Below are 18707 nucleotides of genomic sequence, written 5' to 3'. Positions count from 1 at the left end.
TTCATATTAGTGGTAACATACAATATTTCTCTTTTTGTGCCTGGCTTATTTTGCTCAGCATTATGTCTTCAGGGTTCATTCATGTTTAACACCTTTTTGAAACCAGGTGGGGATATACGTAAATGTTCCTTCATAATGTTGCTGGCCTCATCTGTGTTCTGGGTTGCGAAAGCCGAGGGCTTAGGCTGTGCTGGAGGAGGACACACTCAGAGATGGTCCCTTCCTCATTCCTGGACTGAGGTCTTGGCCCAGGCAGAACCGTGGCCCTTCCTCACCTCTGCACACATCCTCTGTCACCATCGGAGTCTGGCTTGCTCCCTGTCACTTTCTTATTCCTTCCTACCCTAAGTTACCTGTACCTATCCACCCCACCCGGAAATCTCAGGACAGATACTCTCAGCTAAGGGTAAAGAAATAAGATACAAGGATTTTTAAAAAAGGATTCTTGCTAACATAAATGAGCTGCCCTCCAGCGATTGGGATCCCGTCCAGTTCATAACGAAATGAACTAAAGAGAAAGATGTTTTCATGCAAAGGACTATGAAATAGGTTGGTCTTATTTAATAGTGTCCGTTCATGCTTTTTGCAGCTTTTTCTGCTTCAGCAACTACTTGTTGTCTGAAAGCTCAAATATTTTTTATTGTAGTTTTCCCACTAGTAGTGGGGATACCAGTGAATTCCCGGGGGGTGGGGTTTGGGAGGTGGATTTGGGCAAGGGCAGCCTTTTGTGTAGAATGATTATTTATGAGCTGAGGGCCACCTCCTTGGATCTTGTATTGAAGGAACAGGGAATTCGTGAATTGTGAAATGCAAAGTATTTATAAGAAGGCATGGCCTGTTTATGGAACGAAGTGCCACCCTGCATAGGTTTCTCTCTTATATTAAGGTGGATGTTTCTACTACACCTACCTGCTTTGAACTTCAGTGGTGCTACTTTGGCTCTGGTGCTGTCCTGGAGCTTTCAATAATATATTTTCTTATGAAATCTTTTATTTTTGTATTAAACTATTTTATAAATATCATTTAAGTTTTTGTTTGTTTGGTCATTTGATTGTAAGCTTCTTTGTATTCTGCTTCTTTGAATTCCATACAGTATATATATGTATATACATATATATATTTAGTTTTTAAAAACTGTATATTTAAAAATTATTTCTGAAGGTAAAAAACTAAATATTACTATTATAAGTCATGTTTCCCTTTCTTATCTCTCCTTATTCTAACTTGATAGTGGTAACCACAGTTAAGTTCCTTGTATATTTTTTCAAAATTATTCGTTGCGTAGATATGTATCTTTTCTTTTACCCAAATGAGATTTGCTCTGCTATTTCTTTTTTACATCATAGATCTTAGATAACTGCTTAACAGCAGGTGCATGGTATACTTTTAACTACCTATTCCCCTGCTGATGGATTTATTAAGTTCTTTGGAATTCTTTCATAATTACAAGTAATTGCTATTGATCTTTACATAACATCTCTGGGTATGTGTATATGTATTTCTTTACGAATATATCTGAGTTAAAGGCTGAGCACTCTGAAATTTTGCTACTGTTAATGCAAAGAAAGGCTGCACAGATTTACTTTGTCACAGTGTGCTGGAGGACCAGTACATATCCTTGAGAAAACTGGGCATTATCAAATTTTAAATCTTTGCCCACATGGTATTTTAAACAGTGATAATCATTGTGAACATAGTTACAGTGTTTGATTGTAATGATGTAATTATCAGTAGTATTTTAGTATTAATAGTATAAATAGTTGAGAGAATGTTGGATAAATCAGCACTTACTGTATCTTAAAGCAATTAATAGCTTTTTCTTCACCCTCTTCCCCTACCATCTACCATCTCACCTCTCTGCTTCCCTTTGCAGCAGAATCTTGGAAGATGTCATCTGTGACTCACTGTCTCCAGTTCTGCTCTTTATGGTTATACCACATTTTGTTTATCCATTCATCTTTCAGTGAACATTTGGGTTGTTTCCGTCTTCTGTTTATTGTGGATAGTGCTGCTATGAACATTGGGGTTCAAGTATCTGTTTGAGTCCCTGCTTTACTTTCTTTGGGGTATATACCTAAAAGTGGAATTGCCAGGTCATATGGTAATTCCTTTGGAGGAATTGCCAAGCTGTTTTTCACAGCAGCTGTACTATTTTACCTTTCCACAGCAGTACACAAGAGTTCCAATTTCTCCACATCCTCATCAACACTTGTTAACTTTCTGTTTTTTAAATAACGGCTATCCTAGTGGGTGTGAAGTGGTGTCTCATTGTGGTTTTGACTGGCATTTCCTTAACGGCCAGTGATTTGAGCTTTTTTTCTTGTGCTTCTTGGCCATTTGCATATTTTCTTTGGAGAAATGTCTATTGAAGTCCTTTGCCCATTTTTAACTGGGTTGCCTGTCTTTTTGTTGTTGAGTTGCAATTTTCTTTCTTGCTTATTGTCTGTCTCTCCTCAATAAAATCCCACAAAGGCAGGAATTTTTTCCCTTGTTTTGTTCACTGATGGTTCCCAGGTTCCTGGAATAGTGCCTGGTACATAATAGGTGCCAAATAAATATTTGTTGAATGAAGGCATGAATGAATTTTGAATAAGGACATGCACATTAAAGGTTTAACCAATGGATTTATCGTGGCTTTTAAAAATTCATAAGTAGAAGAAAGTAAAAATGAATTTATTAAATTTTGTAATTTTATAAATTTAATTCTGTAAATTTTGGGTTGCAGTTTTACTTATATTTTAAGTTTCTGGTGTGCTTTTCTTTTCTAAATCTTCAGCTTCAGTTGTGGACGGTCAAAAGGGTATCATTCCTCGAGCTATCCAAGAAATATTTCAAAACATCTCTGAAAATTCTAACATTGACTATAATATAAAAGTGTCCTATATAGAAGTATACAAAGAAGAGCTAAGAGATCTTCTAGAATTGGAGACATCATTGAAGGATCTTCACATCCGAGAAGATGAAAAAGGAAACACAGGTAAGTAGCCTACTGAATTTATAGCCTTCATTAGCAAATGGATATGATTTAATTTCACTTTTGGATGTTTGCAAGGAATATTTAAAAATAGACTTAGAAACAAATTAATTTGTTTTTACTTTTAAATTGAATAGTTTATTGATTGCCAATATCAGTTGCTTCACCCAGGTAAAAAAAAGTAGAAGTTAGACTGTGATTGGTAAGATGAAGTTATTCATTTGTAATTCAAGACATGTATTCCCTATAATTGCCCACCTCAGGTCTGACTTAGGTGAGACTGAAATGTAGGCTAAATTTGTTTTTGTACTTTTTTTTTTCTCCCAACACTACCGGGAGATTGGGGGGGGGGGCTTCTCTGTTATTCATTAACTTTAGTTCACCCAGTACTCTTCCTCTTTGTTCACAGCTATTTCTTCTTCTTCGTCTTCTTCTTCTTCTTCCTTCTTCTTCGCCGTCTTCTTCGTCATCTTCTTCGTCTTCTTCATCTTCTTAGTCTTCTTCTTCTATTTAGAATGTTTGGTTTTTCTTCTTCATATTGGCTTTTACCTGTCCTTTGTTGTGCTTCTCAAGGTCTGATTTTCTGTGCTAGCTGCCTGTTTACCTCCTTAATTAAAACCCGTTTGTTGGGAAATAGGAAGAAGTTAGAATGGGAAGGCCAAAATGCAAGAATTTTAAAGAATAACATTTTCTGTTTTTCTGCTTCAAAAAGTAATATGTTCATCATAGAATAATTGGAAAATGTAGAAAAGTATGAGGAAGAAAGTTTAAGATCGTCTTTAATCCCGGAACCTAGAAACAGCAACTTCTCTTTTTGGTGTGTTTCCTTCTAGGTTTCTTTTTTTGTTTTCTGTGCACACATAATGTAATTTAAAAAAAATTTACTTGCAATCCCATATTTGGTTGTGCATCTTATTTTTTAACCTTTATTTTTTAACTATATATTTATATTGTGAGCATTAAATATTTTTCAAAAGCATGACTTCTGTTCATAAGATAACTTGTCTTATGGATTTGTTACAATATTTTGTGTACCTAATATCCCATTGTTGTACGTTTAGATTGTTTCCAGGTTTCCATTATTATTTTTTTTTTTTAATCATCATTTTATTGAGATATATTCACATACCACTCAGTCATACAAAACAAATTGTACTTTCGATTGTTTACAGTACCATTACATAGTTGTACATTCATCACCTAAATCAATCCCTGACACCTTCATTAGCACACACACAAAAATAACAAGAATAATAATTAGAGTGAAAAAGAGCAATTGAAGTAAAAAAGAACACTGGGTACCTTTGTCTGTTTGTTTCCTTCCCCTACTTTTCTACACATCCATCCATAAACTAGACAAAGTGGAGTTTGGTCCTTATGGCTTTCCCAATCCCATTGTCACCCCTCATAAGCTACATTTTTATACAACTGTCTTCGAGATTCATGGGTTCTGGGTTGTAGTTTGATAGTTTCAGGTATCCACCACCAGCTACCCCAATTCTTTAGAACCTAAAAAGGGTTGTCTAAAGTGTGCGTAAGAGTGCCCAGCAGAGTGATCTCTCGGCTCGTTTTGGAATCTCTCTGCCACTGAAGCTTATTTCATTTCCTTTCACATCCCCCTTTTGGTCAAGAAGATGTTCTCCGTCCCACGATGCCGTGTCTACATTCCTCCCCGGGAGTCATATTCCACGTTGCCAGGGAGATTCACACCCCTGGGTGTCTGATCCCACGTAGGGGGGAGGGCAGTGATTTCACCTTTCCAGTTGGCTTAGCCAGAGAGAGGGGGCCACATCTGAGCAACAAAGAGGCATTCAGGAGGAGACTCTTAGGCACAGTTATAGGGAGGCCTAGCCTCTCCTTTGCAGCAACCGTCTTCCCAAGGGTAAAACTTATGGTAGTGGGCTCAACCCATCAAACCACCAGTCCCCTATGTCTGGGGTCATGTTAGCAACCATGGAGGTGGGGTAGGCGAATACCCCTGCATTCTCCACAGGCTCCTCAAGGGGGCACTACATCTTTTTTTTTTTTTCCTTGTTTTTCTTTTTTTTTTTTTTTTATAACTTTCCCTTCTTTTCTAAATCAACTGTATGAAAAAAAAAAAGTTAAAAAGAAAACAAACATACAATAAAAGAACATTTCAAAGAGACCATAACAAGGGGGTAAGAAAAAGACAACTAACCTAAGATAACTGCTTAACTTCCAACATGTTCCTACTTTACCCCAAGAAAGTTACATACTATAGCAACATTTCTGTGAACTTGTTCCTACTATATCCATCAGAAATTAACAGAACATAGTCATTTCTGGGCATCCCCAGAACGTTAAATAGCTTATCTGTTCTTCTTGGATTATTGTTCCCCCTTCCTTAATTGCTCTCTACTGCTAGTTCCCCTACATTCTACATTATAAACCATTTGTTTTACATTTTTCAAAGTTCACATTAGTGGTAGCATATAATATTTCTCTTTTTGTGCCTGGCTTATTTCGCTCAGCATTCTGTCTTCAAGGTTCATCCATGTTGTCATATGTTTCACCAGATCGTTCCTTCTTACTGCCGTGTAGTATTGCATCGTGTGTATATACCACATTTTATTTATCCACTCATCTGTTGAAGGACATTTGGGTTGTTTCCATCTCTTGGCAATTGTGAATAATGCTGCTATGAACATTGGCGTGCAGATATCTGTTCGTGTCACTGCTTTCCGATCTTCCGGGTATATACCGAGAAGTGCAATCGCTGGATCAAATGGTAGCTCTATATCTAGTTTTCTAAGGAACTGCCAGACTGACTTCCAGAGTGGCTGAACCATTATACAGTCCCACCAACAATGAATAAGAGTTCCAATTTCTCCACATCCCCTCCAGCATTTGTAGTTTCCTGTTTGTTTAATGGCAGCCATTCTAACCGGTGTTAGATGGTATCTCATTGTGGTCTTAATTTGCATCTCTCTAATAGCTAGTGAAGCTGAACATTTTTTCATGTGTTTCTTGGCCATTTGTATTTCCTCTTCAGAGAACTGTCTTTTCATATCTTTTGCCCATTTTATAATTGGGCTGTCTGTACTATTGTCATTGAGTTGTAGGATTTCTTTGTATATGCAAGATATCAGTCTTTTGTCAGATACATGGTTTCCAAAAATTTTTTCCCATTGAGTTGGCTGCCTCTTTACCTTTTTGAGAAATTCCTTTGAGGTGCAGAAACTTCTAAGCTTGAGGAGTTCCCATTTATCTATTTTCTCTTTTGTTGCTTGTGCTTTGGGTGTAAAGTCTAGGAAGTGGCCTCCTAATACAAGGTCTTGAAGATGTTTTCCTACATTATCTTCTAGGAGTTTTATGGTACTTTCTTTTATATTGAGATCTTTGGTCCATTTTGAGTTAATTTTTGTGTAGGGGGTGAGGTAGGGGTCCTCCTTCATTCTTTTGGATATGGATATCCAACTCTCCCAGCCCCATTTGTTGAAAAGACCATTATGGCTAAGTTCAGTGACTTTGGGGGCCTTATCAAAGATCAGTTGGCCATAGATCTGAGGGTCTATCTCTGAATTCTCAATTCGATTCCATTGATCTATATGTCTATCTTTGTGCCAGTACCATGCTGTTTTGGCAACTGTGGCTTTATAATAAGCTTCAAAGTCAGGGAGTGTAAGTCCTCCCACTTCGTTTTTCTTTTTTAGAGTGTCTTTAGCAATTCGAGGCATCTTCCCTTTCCAAATAAATTTGATAACTAGCTTTTCCAAGTCTGCAAAGTAGGTTGTTGGAATTTTGATTGGGATTGCATTGAATCTGTAGATGAGTTTGGGTAGAATTGACATCTTAATGACATTTAGCCTTCCTATCCACGAACATGGAATATTTTTCCATCTTTTAAGGTCCCCTTCTATTTCTTTTAGTAGAGTTATGTAGTTTTCTTTGTATAGGTCTATTACATCTTCGGTTAAGTTTATTCCTAGGTACTTGATTTTTTTAGTTGCTATTGAAAATGGTATCTTTTTCTTGAGTGTCTCTTCAGTTTGTTCATTTCTAGCATATAGAAACATTACTGACTTACGTGCATTAATCTTGTATCCCGCTACTTTGCTAAATTTGTTTATTAGCTCTAGTAGCTGTATCATCGATTTCTCAGGGTTTTCTAGATATAAGATCATATCATCTGCAAACAATGACAGTTTTACTTCTTCTTTTCCAATTTGGATGCCTTTTATTTCTTTGTCTTGCCGGATTGCCCTGGCTAGCACTTCCAGCACAATGTTGAATAACAGTGGTGACAGCGGGCATCCTTGTCTTGTTCCTGATCTTAGAGGGAAGGCTTTCAGTCTCTCACCATTGAGTACTATGCTGGCTGTGGGTTTTTCATATATGCTCTTTATCATGTTGAGGAAGTTTCCTTCAATTCCTACCTTTTGAAGTGTTTTTATCAAAAAGGGATGTTGGATTTTGTCAAATGCTTTTTCAGCATCTATTGAGATGATCAATTGATTTTTCCCTTTTGACTTGTTAATGTGTTGTAATACATTGATTGTTTTTCTGATGTTGAACCATCCTTGCATGCCTGGAATGAACCCCACTTGGTCATGGTGTATGATTTTTTTAATGTGTCTTTGGATTCGATTTGCAAGTATTTTGTTGAGGATTTTTGCATCTATATTCATTAGGGAGATTGGCCGGTAGTTTTCCTTTTTTGTAGCATCTTTGCCTGGTTTTGGTATTAGATTGATGTTAGCTTCATAAAATGAGTTAGGTAGTGTTCCATTTTTTTCAATGTTTTGAAAGAGTTTGAGTAAGATTGGTGTCAGTTCTTTCTGGAAAGTTTGGTAGAATTCCCCTGTGAAGCCATCTGGCCCTGGGCATTTATTTGTGGGAAGATTTTTGATGACTGATTGGCTCTCTTTGCTTGTGATGGGTTGGTTGAGGTCTTCTATTTCTTCTCTGGTCAGTCTAGGTTGTTCATATGTTTCCAGGAAATTGTCCATTTCTTCTACATTATCCAGTTTGTTGCCATACAGTTGTTCATAATATCCTCTTATAATTTTTTTAATTTCTTCAGGATCTGCAGTTATGTCACCTTTTTCATTCATTATTTTGTTTATATGGGTCTTCTCTCTTTTTGATTTTGTCAGTGTAGCTAGGGGCTTGTCAATCTTGTTGATCTTCTCAAAGAACCAACTTTTGGTGATATTTATCCTCTCTATTGTTTTTTTGTTCTCTATGTCATTTATTTCTGCTTTAATCCTTGTTATTTCTTTTCTTCTACTTGGTTTAGGATTGGTTTGCTGTTCATTTTCTAGCTTCTTCAGTTGATCCATTAGTTCTTTGATTTTGGCTCTTTCTTCCTTTTTAATATATGCGTTTAGTGCTATAAATTTCCCCCTTAGCACTGCTTTTGCTGCATCCCATGGGTTTTGGTATGTTGTGTTCTCATTTTCGTTCGTCTCTATATATTTAGCAATTTCTCTTGCTATTTCTTCTTTAACCCACTGATTGTTTAGGAGTGTGTTGTTTAACCTCCAGGTATTTGTGAATTTTCTAAGTCTCTGATGGTTATTGACTTCTAATTGTATTCCATTGTGGTCAGAGAATGTGCTTTGAATAATTTCAATCTTTTTAAATTTATTGAGGCTTGTTTTATGTCCCAGCATATGATCTATTCTGGAGAAAGTTCCGTGAGCACTAGAAAAGTATGTGTATCCTGTTGATTTGGGATGTAATGTCCTGTAGATGTCTGTTAAATCTAATTCATTTATCAGATTGTTTAGGTTTTCAATTTCCTTATTGGTCTTCTGTCTGGTTGATCTATCTATAGGAGAGAGTGATGTGTTGAAGTCTCCCACAATTATTGTGGAAACATCAATTGCTTCCTTTAGTTTTGCCAGTGTTTCTCTCATGTATTTTGTGGCACCTTGATTGGGTGCATAGAGATTTACGATTGTTATTTCTTCTTGCTGAATTGCCCCTTTTATTAGTATGTAGTGGCCTTCTTTGTCTCTCAAAACATCCCTGCATTTGAAGTCTATTTTATCTGAGATTAATATTGCTACACCTGCTTTCTTTTGGCTGTAGCTTGCATGAAATATTTTTTTCCATCCTTTCACTTTCAGTTTCTTTGTGTCCCTGTGTCTAAGAAGAGTCTCTTGCATGCAACATACTGATGGTTCATTTTTTTTGATCCATTCTGCGAATCTAGATCTTTTAATTGGGGAGTTTAATCTATTTACATTCAATGTTAAAACCGTGAAGGCATTTCTTGAATTGGCCATCTTATCCTTTGGTTTATTTTTGCCATATTTTTCCCTGTCTCTATTAATATCCTTTATTGTACCCATACCGAATCTCTTTAGTACTGAACCTTTCTCCAAGTCTCTCTGTCCTGTCTTTGTTTCTCTGTCTGTAGGGCTCCCTTGAGTATCTCCAGTAGGGCAGGTCTCTTGTTAGCAAATTCTCTCAGCATTTGTTTGTCTGTGAAAAATTTAAGCTCTCCCTCAAATTTGAAGGAGAGCTTTGCTGGATAAAGTATTCTTGGCTGGAAATTTTTCTCACTCAGAATTTTAAATATATCGTGCCACTGCCTTCTTGCCTCCATGGTGGCTGCTGAGTAGTCACTACTTAGTCTTATGCTGTTTCCTTTGTATGTGGTGAATTGCTTTTCTCTTGCTGCTTTCAGAACTTGCTCCTTCTCTTCTGTGTTTGACAGTGTGATCAGTATATGTCTCGGAGTGGGTTTATTTGGATTTATTCTATTTGGAGTTCGCTGAGCATTTATGATTTGTGTATTTATGTTGTTTAGAAGATTTGGGAAGTTTTCCCCAACAATTTCTTTGAATACTCTTCCTAGACCTTTACCCTTTTCTTCCCCTTCTGGGACACCAATGAGTCTTATATTTGGACGTTTCATATTATCTATCATATCCCTGAGGTCCATTTCGATTTTTTCAATTTTTTCCCCATTCTTTCTTTTATGCTTTCATTTTCCATTCTGTCATCTTCCAGGTCACTGATTCGTTGTTCAACTTCCTCTAGTCTTGTACTATGAGTGTCCAGAATCTTTTTAATTTGGTCAACAGTTTCTTTAATTTCCATAAGATCATCCATTTTTTTATTTAGTCTTGCAATGTCTTCTTTATGCTCTTCTAGAGTCTTCTTGATTTCCTTCATATCCCGTACTATGGTCTCATTGTTCATCTTTAGTTCTTTGAGTAGCTGCTCTATGTGCTGTGTCTCTTCTGATCTTTTGATTTGGGTGCTTGGGCTTGGGTTATCCATATCGTCTGGTTTTTTCATATGCTTTATAATTTTCTGTTGTTTTTGGCCTCGTGGCATTTGCTGAACTTGATAGGGTTCTTTTAGGGTTTGTAGACCTATTGAAGTCCTTATCTCTAATTTATCAGATCTACAGCTTCGTGGAGTACACTTTCTCTAACTAACCAGCAGGTGGCGTCCACGAGCCACCTGTTCTCCACAAGCCAGTTCTCCCCTGCTTAGCCTTTTTGGTGAGTGGGGGAGTGAGTCTTGTGGGGCCCAATTGGTGTACCAAGCTTGCGTGTGTAGTTGGTGTTGCCTGCCCTGTATGTCGGGCGTGTTTCTGGGCAGTTGGGGAGGGGGGTGGCCCTAACAATCAAATCTCCCTGGTGATCCTAGAGTTTTAAAGCTGCTGCAATAGTCTAATCCTTAAGTTCAGTCCTGCCACAGTTTGTCTCTGCCACTGACCCACAAGTCTTTGGTATTGGTGTATGGCTCCTGAGACTTGCAAGTGGGCCCCTCTTCCAGGCTGTGCATCCCGGGTCCTCTGTTGAGGGATGACCGTGCTATGTCACAGGTGAGTGCCGTCCCCCCAGGGCAGTTCTGGGCTGCTGGGCTGTGTAGGGAGGCTCCCAGTCTGCTCAAATGATGGCTGAATGGGGCTTTGTTAATTCACACTGCTCCACCTTCCCAGCTCTGGGACAATCAGCTGAGGTTGCAGGGAAGGCTAATGTCCACGCCCAGTTTTGTGGTGTGTGCCTGTTATTTGAAGCCCTTCCATCACACTGGGTTGTCTGGGGCAGCTCTGGGCTATGGGGCTGGCGATGGGCAGGAGTGTTTCCTGTCCACCAGGATGGTGGCTGTGAGCGGACACCCCCCTTTTCTTGGGAAGTTGTGGTGTTTAGTGAATTTTCTCAGCCACTGGATTATTGCCTTTTGTCTCAGAGCTCTCTTAGTTCTGCTCTTGATTTGACCTGCCCAAATTGCAATTCTTTGAAGCTTTCTGTATTGGGCTTCTTAGAGTAATTGTTTTAGAAAAGGAAAAAAGGATTAAAAAAAAAAAAAAAAAAAAAAGGGCCCTCCTCAGAGATCTAATGGGTTATTGAAATGCTAATAGACAAAGCAACCAGGGCCATTAAGGAAAGGTCCACAGGGCAGAGAGATCAGCTTTTCTTCAGGATTTGCATATGCGCCTCAAGGCCTGAGCTCCACCCTTCCCCTTTCTGTGTTCACCAGAACTCCAAAAATCCTCTGCTTTTATTTTGGAGTTTTTCGTGTTATTTTTTTTTTTTTCTATGCCTGTCTCCTCTCTGCTGGGCTGGCAGCTCTCAGATTCTCTGGTGTCTGGTCTCAGTCTATCTATGGTTGGAGTCTGGATCAGTAGAATGAGTTTCCGAGAAGGGCTACCACTGCAGTTCTCCCTTCTCCTTCCCGGAGCTGGCAGCCCCTCCTCCCACGGGACTGAGCCTGGCAGGGAGAGGCGCGGGTCCCCTGGCCGCAAAAACTTACAGATTTCGCTGATCTCAGCAGTTCGACATTTTCATGAGTGTTGTATGAAGTATGCCCAAAGACAGATTGCTCTGTGGTGTCCAGTCCACGCAGTTCCTGGCTTTTTACCTACTTTCCGGGAGGAGTAACTAAAACTTACAGCTCACCAGTCTGCCATCTTGCCCCGCCTCCCCCATTATTATTAATAATATTGCACTGTCTATTCTTAGAAGTCTTCCTTTCCCAGAGAACACACTTAATAATACCTTCTTAGAGGGGAATTTCCTACCAGTTATAAAAGGAAGATGCTATCACCATTCAAATAGCAGCGTGCAGGGTCAATAAATGTTGTCCTGCCCTGTTCTGGCAGCCCTAGCATTCCTGGATGTTTGAAGAACTGGTTTTTGTTTTGTTTTGGTTTGCTTTTTTAGAAAAATGCCTCCATGGTAGTTTATGATCTTATTAAGTACTTCATTACAGTTTTATCTTTTCTGAGTGGAATTCATAGTGATGTTATCAGCTTCATCTTACAGAATGTAATTATTGGATGTTTTTCTCTTTTATCAAAAAAATAAAAAAAAAATACATGCTTATTATAAATCAGTCAAAAGTACAGAAGTAAACACTACCACTCCTGATAAATTTGATGATCAAAATATCCCATAGCTGATATCGATCCTGTAAAAATGTTGGAAGTATGTAACAAATTGTCTTAAGACAAATTGCCACATGTCCTTTCTTTTTTATAAAGCTCCCAGGTGATTTGTGGCTGGATTTGAGAACCATAGTGCTAAACTATACCCTAATTTTATATAAATTTTACCGTGATTTATAGTTACAATGTTATATTCTTTAATCCCTGATATTTTAGCTCTACACATGTGTTATAGAAGTACTTTAGAACTTTAAAAGAAATAGGCTGTTAAAAGGTCTCATAATGGGAATAAGGTAGGTAAATTGTTTTTCAAAGAAACGGTAACACAGTGGGATCTGATTAAGGAGAAATCACGGCCATGTGACTGTAGCATGGAATCTGGAGCTTTACTGTTTCTGTTTAAATCCAAGCTCTGCAACCTACTTCTTTTTGAAATATTTTTGGATATAATAAATAATACAAGTAGTAAGCATAGGTTATTTTTGTTCTTAATCTTCCATTTTCATAGAAATTTTTTTCCTGTTGTTGAATTGCCATCTTGTCTGTTTACTTTGCATTCTGACAATATGGAGGGCACACGGGTTTTTAACCTGAATAACCAACTTTATTTGTATCAAATTGCTCATTTCCCATCAGTTATGATCCTTAAAGCTAAGGATGGCTTGAATATTAACAAAACTTGAAGAAGCTAATTTCTTTTAATACAAAACTCTATTAGATAGTGACTCTACAAATCGAAATACTAGAATAATGAGTTTTCTTTTGTCAGCCATTTTAAGGAGTTGAGTGTGACATGACTCCAAAGAAACAGGATTGCTTTTTAAAAGATTACATCTTTTAGGACTTAAACATCAAAATGAATGTTGTCTGTCAAAATAGTTCCTTGGGGAGATTAGCTGATATTATTTAATGATGTTGCTGTTGTTAATATTGTTTGAAAGTCTATTTTTTTTTTTTTTTTAATAGACTTTCTTGACTGATCTGTTTAGTAAATTGTAACCATTGTGTGGTTAATTTATACTGAATTCTAACCAAAACTTGGTTTCAAAACTTGCTATTGCTATTTCAAGTCATTGTCGGGGCCAAGGAGTGCCAGGTGGAGAATGAGGATGAGGTGATGAGTCTCCTGGAGATGGGGAATGCAGCCAGACATACGAGCACCACCCAAATGAACGAGCACTCCAGCAGATCACACGCAATTTTTACCATCACCATTTGCCAAGTTGAGAAAAATAAGGAGGCAGCTGAAGACGGATCTTGGCAGTGCCCTCGGCATATTGTTTCAAAGTTCCACTTTGTGGATTTGGCTGGATCAGAAAGAGTAACCAAAACAGGGAATACAGGTGAACGGTTCAAAGAGTCCATTCAAATCAACAGCGGGTTGCTGGCTTTAGGAAATGTAATCAGTGCTCTTGGGGACCCGCGCAGGAAGGGCTCACATATTCCATATAGGGATGCTAAAATCACCCGACTTCTGAAAGATTCCCTGGGAGGCAGCGCCAAGACCGTCATGATCACGTGTGTCAGCCCATCCTCCTATGATTTTGACGAGTCCTTAAATTCTCTCAAATATGCCAACAGAGCACGGAACATTAGGAACAAACCCACTGTAAACTTCAGCCCTGAATCGGACCGTATGGATGAGATGGAACTCGAGATTAAGTTGCTTCGAGAAGCTCTGCAAAACCAGCAGGCTAGTATCAGCCAAACTGGCCAGACCCATCCGGAGGAGACTCTTGATAAATATAGGATCCATTCTCTTGAGGAGCAAGTAGTCCAGCTACAAGGAGAATGTTTGGATTACCAAAATTGTATAGAGGAAGCCTTTTCCTTCCTGGTGGATTTAAAAGATGCTGTCAGACTAAACCAAAAGCAGCAACAAAAACTACAGCAGTGGTTTAACATGACCCATGAGGTCAGGAAGGTGGTTCCCACCTCATTCAGAGGACGCCAAGGCATTGGAAACTTGGAAGAAGGACCACAGCACATTACAGTTCTCCAGCTGAAGAGAGAGCTTAAGAAATGCCAGGTACTCAGACATCATTTTTTTTTTTTTTTTTTTCATGGTTAAATTTTTTTATTAATTTCTTTATTAGAGAAGTGTGGGTTTATGGAACAATTGTGCATAAAATACAGGATCCCCATAAACTACCCCACCTCCAACACCTTGCATTGGTGTGGAACATTTGTTATAACTGATGATAGCACATTTTAATAATTGTACTATTAATTAAAGTCCATGGTTTAACTTAGGGTTCACTGTTTGTATAGTGTTCCATGGATTTTTCTTTAAATTTTTATTGTTACCATATATATAATCTAATATTTCCCCTTTTAATCATTTCAGATATATATTTCAGTGCTGTTATTTGCGTTCACAATGTTGTACTACCATCACCACCATCCATTACCAAAGTATCCCCATCATTCCAAATAGGAACCCTGTACATTTTAAGCCTTAACTTCCTATTCCCTATCCCCAACCCATCCCCTGGTAACCTATATTCTAAATTCTGACTCTCTGAGTCAGACATCATTTTTTTAAGTAATTTGTTTAAGAATTAAATTAATTTGGGCAAGTAAAGCCTAAGAGTTCATTTTGGAATTTGAGAAGTTTTCTTTCAGAGGATAATATATAAAATCTCCTTATTTGCCTTTCCCTTACTGTTTCTTTTTGTCTCTTCCTTTCCTGTTGCTTTCTTCTCATAATTCATATTTTTCTTGACTCCTCCTCCTTTCTCCTCTAACTAGAAGGTATTTTTTTTTTTTGGATTTTTTAATTTTAATTTTTATTTATTTATTATTTTTTTTAATTGAGATTGTTCAGATACCATACAACTTTTCAAAGATCCTAAGTGTACAATCAGTTGCCTGCGGCACCACCATACAGCTCTGCATCCATCAACACAATTTTTTTTTTCAATTTTTAGAACATTTTCACTACTCCAGAAAAGAAACAAAGACAAAAAAAAGGAAACTCACATCCTCCCATACCGGTAACCACGCTCCCCCTCCATTATTGATTCATAGTTTTGGTATAGTACATTTGTTACTGTTGATGAAAGAATGTTAAAATACTACTAACTGTAGTATATAGTTTGCAATAGGTATATATTTTTTCCCTATATGCCTCTCTATTATTAACCTCTAGCTATAGTGACATACATTTGTTCTAGTTCGTGAGAGAGATTTCTAATATTTGTATAGTTAATCATGTACACTGTCCACCATAAGATTCACTGTTTTATACATTCCCATCTTTTAACCTCCAACTTTCCTTCTGGTGACATGCATGACTCTGAGCTTACCCTTTCCACCACCTTGCAACAAATACTGTTAGTTGTTTTCCTTGAAATAATACGTTCTTAAGAAAATTTCTGCCACGTATGCATGTCTGAATAATCATAATTTGTCAGTTGTTCTTTCTAGTAAAAATGATGCTCCAGGAAAAAAGTGGCTAGTTTAGCTTGGAACTCAAACAATTGCACAAGTGCTTTTCCTAGAAACAATTAATCCCCCTTTGGTATGCAGCAAAAATTCTTTTTGCATACCTCCCATTTTGAGACACAAATGTTAAAAAAAAGCCATGTTCTCAAGGGTTGAGATTTAGTAAAATTAATAATTTTTATTGTTTCATTAGCATTTTCTTAAGTGAAACTGGTTTGTTTGTTTGTATTTTGAGTTTATGGCACAGAAGTTTTTAACGACTACTAGTACAGTTTGGTGACACTTCCTTTACTTGTGCTATGGAGTTAGCCAGTTTGCCTACCATTGGTTTTTGCACCATCAGTGAAAAAGGTAAATATCATCTTAGTATTATAATGAAAATACTTTTGACCTCATGGATACCTGAAAGGGTCTCTCTGGACCACGCTTTGAGAACTACTGCTCTGTTGCAAAGCCTTTAATATTTAAACATAAGCATTTAAGGTAATGCTTTTAAAATCATGAATTTTTTCCCCCTGCCTCCTTTCTAATTAGAGCAGGCTTGACACTTTTCGTTGGTATAAGAACTGGCAGAAAAGGAAGTATTGGTAATTGGAAGCTTGAACTTTGATAGAAGGCATGATTCCTTTATGTTTCTAAAGTGGCTGAAATAGTAAGTCCATGAAACCCTCTGCTTGTGGGTAGCATGATTAGTAACTTCCTCTCTATATCTACTGAAACTCTAAATTTAAACTTGCCACTTATGTACTCTAGATTTTTATTTCCCAGATATAGTAGCAGTCTTGCTTAAAAAGGGTTCCATGGTCAGATTGGTTTGGATGATGCTAGGAAGCAAAAAACAAACAGGTTTCTTAATTGCAAGACTCCTCAGAACTTTGAAAGTGCTGATGTGTGTTATGAATCTCAAGGTGAGAGACAGAGCATTCATTGTTTCCCGATTTTTAAAAATGAATTCCCTGTTTTTCAGTCTGGGAATTTGCAGGACTAGTAATTTTTGGGTACCACTGAATAGCAAGTATAGAAAAGATTGGTGTTCCATTTCATTCCTCACTTTATGTGCTTCTTAAAAAATGGGTGTGTTTTTTATAATAACTTCCTTTTCTGTTCTTCTGTGAGAAGCAGAGTAACCTTAATGGTTGTTAAGAACATGGTGCCAAACTCCTTAGGTTTGCATCCTGGCTGCCCTGTGTACTAGCTCTATGACCTTTGGCAAATTCTTGACCTTTCTGTTAAACAGAAACAACAGTAGCACCCTTCTTGTAGGGTTGTTGTGAAGATTAAAACATTGGTTCTTATAAAGCTCATAGAAGAATGCTGGGGGTGTAGTAGGGCTCAATAAATGTGAGTTTATTATTATCTTCTCTCATTTATCTTTCACCTGCCTGTACCTAGTAGATCCATCAGTTTCAGTGGCAGCTGAGGGACTGGGCTCAGTAGCAGTTTGCAGGGCCACATCCCAGGGACTCCTGTGAGGGTAGCTTGGTAAAGTTTGGCTGCTTAGGAAGAAAGAGCGCATGGCAAGAGGGAAAGCGGGTCAACCTGAGGAGAAGCAGAGAGACTGTTTTCTCAGCCCTACTTCCTTGAGCTTGTTAGGCAAGTAGGTAAGTACTTACTGAAAAAAATTCTTAGTCAAGATGAAATTGTGAATCATCTCACAGACGGAATAATAGCCAGCTTATTGCTAGAGAAGACAGTCTCTGCTTTTTTAGAAGCTGTCGGATAGTGTTCTGGCCTTGATTTTTAGCCACTAGTAAATTATTGGAATATCCTACCCTTTCAAAAATACCTCTTAAGGGACTTTGTTACCTTTTATTCTGGATTTTAAACACAGGAAGAGTATGTGAACATGAATACAGTCAACAGATAAACATCCTTTTAATTGTAAGTCGAATAAACCTTCAATTTATTAGGTGTATGTCAAAATAGTGGAATATGCAGAATTGGGAGAGCAATTACATTTTCAGTTTCTCAGATGGACAATTAATTGGCCATAGAACAGGATGCCAGCTAATGAGAATTACAGTTGTATTTTATAGAAGTCAGTAAGTCATGGAACTGTAGCGACAGAAGGACGTCACACGTTTCTCCTCGTTTGTAGGATCCTGATCTAGAGAGAAAAGAAGGGAGTTACCCGTAGCCCCACAGCGCAGCTGTGGCAAACCCAAGGCTGGCCGGATCCATGGGTTCCCGGTCCAGGGGCCCATACACTCTGCCATATGGCTCTTGAGAGGTCATGTACATATTGCATTTTTTTGTGAATTGAATCTTATTTGTAAAGTAAAAATTATTTTTGCAAATCAGCTACTCATTTTGGCTTTCCCTGTGGTTTAGTAGAAAGAGCACAGGGTTTGGATCCAGATAGGTCCTAGGGTCAAATCTCAGGAATTTGGTTTATCTTCTGTCATCTTGGGAAAGCGTGTTAATCTTACTGAGCTTGAGTCTTCATGAAAACGAAAGTAGAAGTCTTTTCAGTGAGGTGTTTCAAAGATGCCAACTCAGGATCTGGCATGAAGTAGGCCCTTGACAAATGTTATTTTTCTTTCTGTTTGTTTAATTAAAAAAAAACTTGTGTATTATTCAGATATCTTAAACTTACTTGAAAATAACCATAATTCATCAGAAACTAAGAGATAAAGATTCTTTGTTGAACTTTGTTGAAAAAGTTTTTTCAGACATCTTCAAAATATATCTCTTCAGGGTGAAAATGTACAAAATCAATACATAGATACTGATATATGGTTTATATACAGATATAGACTTGATTTACATGCCCGAATGCATTTTTAAGCCCTATATGTTAGTGTTTGGAAAATGTCATCTCTTTAATTTTGAAAACCATGTTAAAATCTCATGGCAATTTTAACAAAATTGTAAAAATCTTACTGAATGTACTCTAGAACCCAAATAACT

The 18707-nt window shown here is 37.6% G+C and overlaps 1 protein-coding gene across 2 annotated transcripts in view; it reads left to right on the top strand.

Moving 5' to 3' along the window:
- The window catches only part of KIF27 (kinesin family member 27), a 102683-nt gene that overhangs the window by 8416 nt on the left and 75560 nt on the right, over positions 1-18707 (top strand). For both annotated transcript variants that reach the window (XM_037851148.1, XM_037851147.1), the window contains exons 3-4: positions 2777-2977; positions 13421-14379. In XM_037851148.1, coding sequence (XP_037707076.1) covers positions 2777-2977; positions 13421-14379 — 1160 coding nt within the window. The remainder of the gene's footprint in view (positions 1-2776; positions 2978-13420; positions 14380-18707) is intronic.

Source organism: Choloepus didactylus, chromosome 10 (assembly GCF_015220235.1).
Source record: "Choloepus didactylus isolate mChoDid1 chromosome 10, mChoDid1.pri, whole genome shotgun sequence".
NCBI lineage: Eukaryota > Metazoa > Chordata > Mammalia > Pilosa > Megalonychidae > Choloepus > Choloepus didactylus.
Note: the sequence above shows the minus strand (reverse complement) of the source record. Positions and strands in the feature narration are given on the sequence as shown.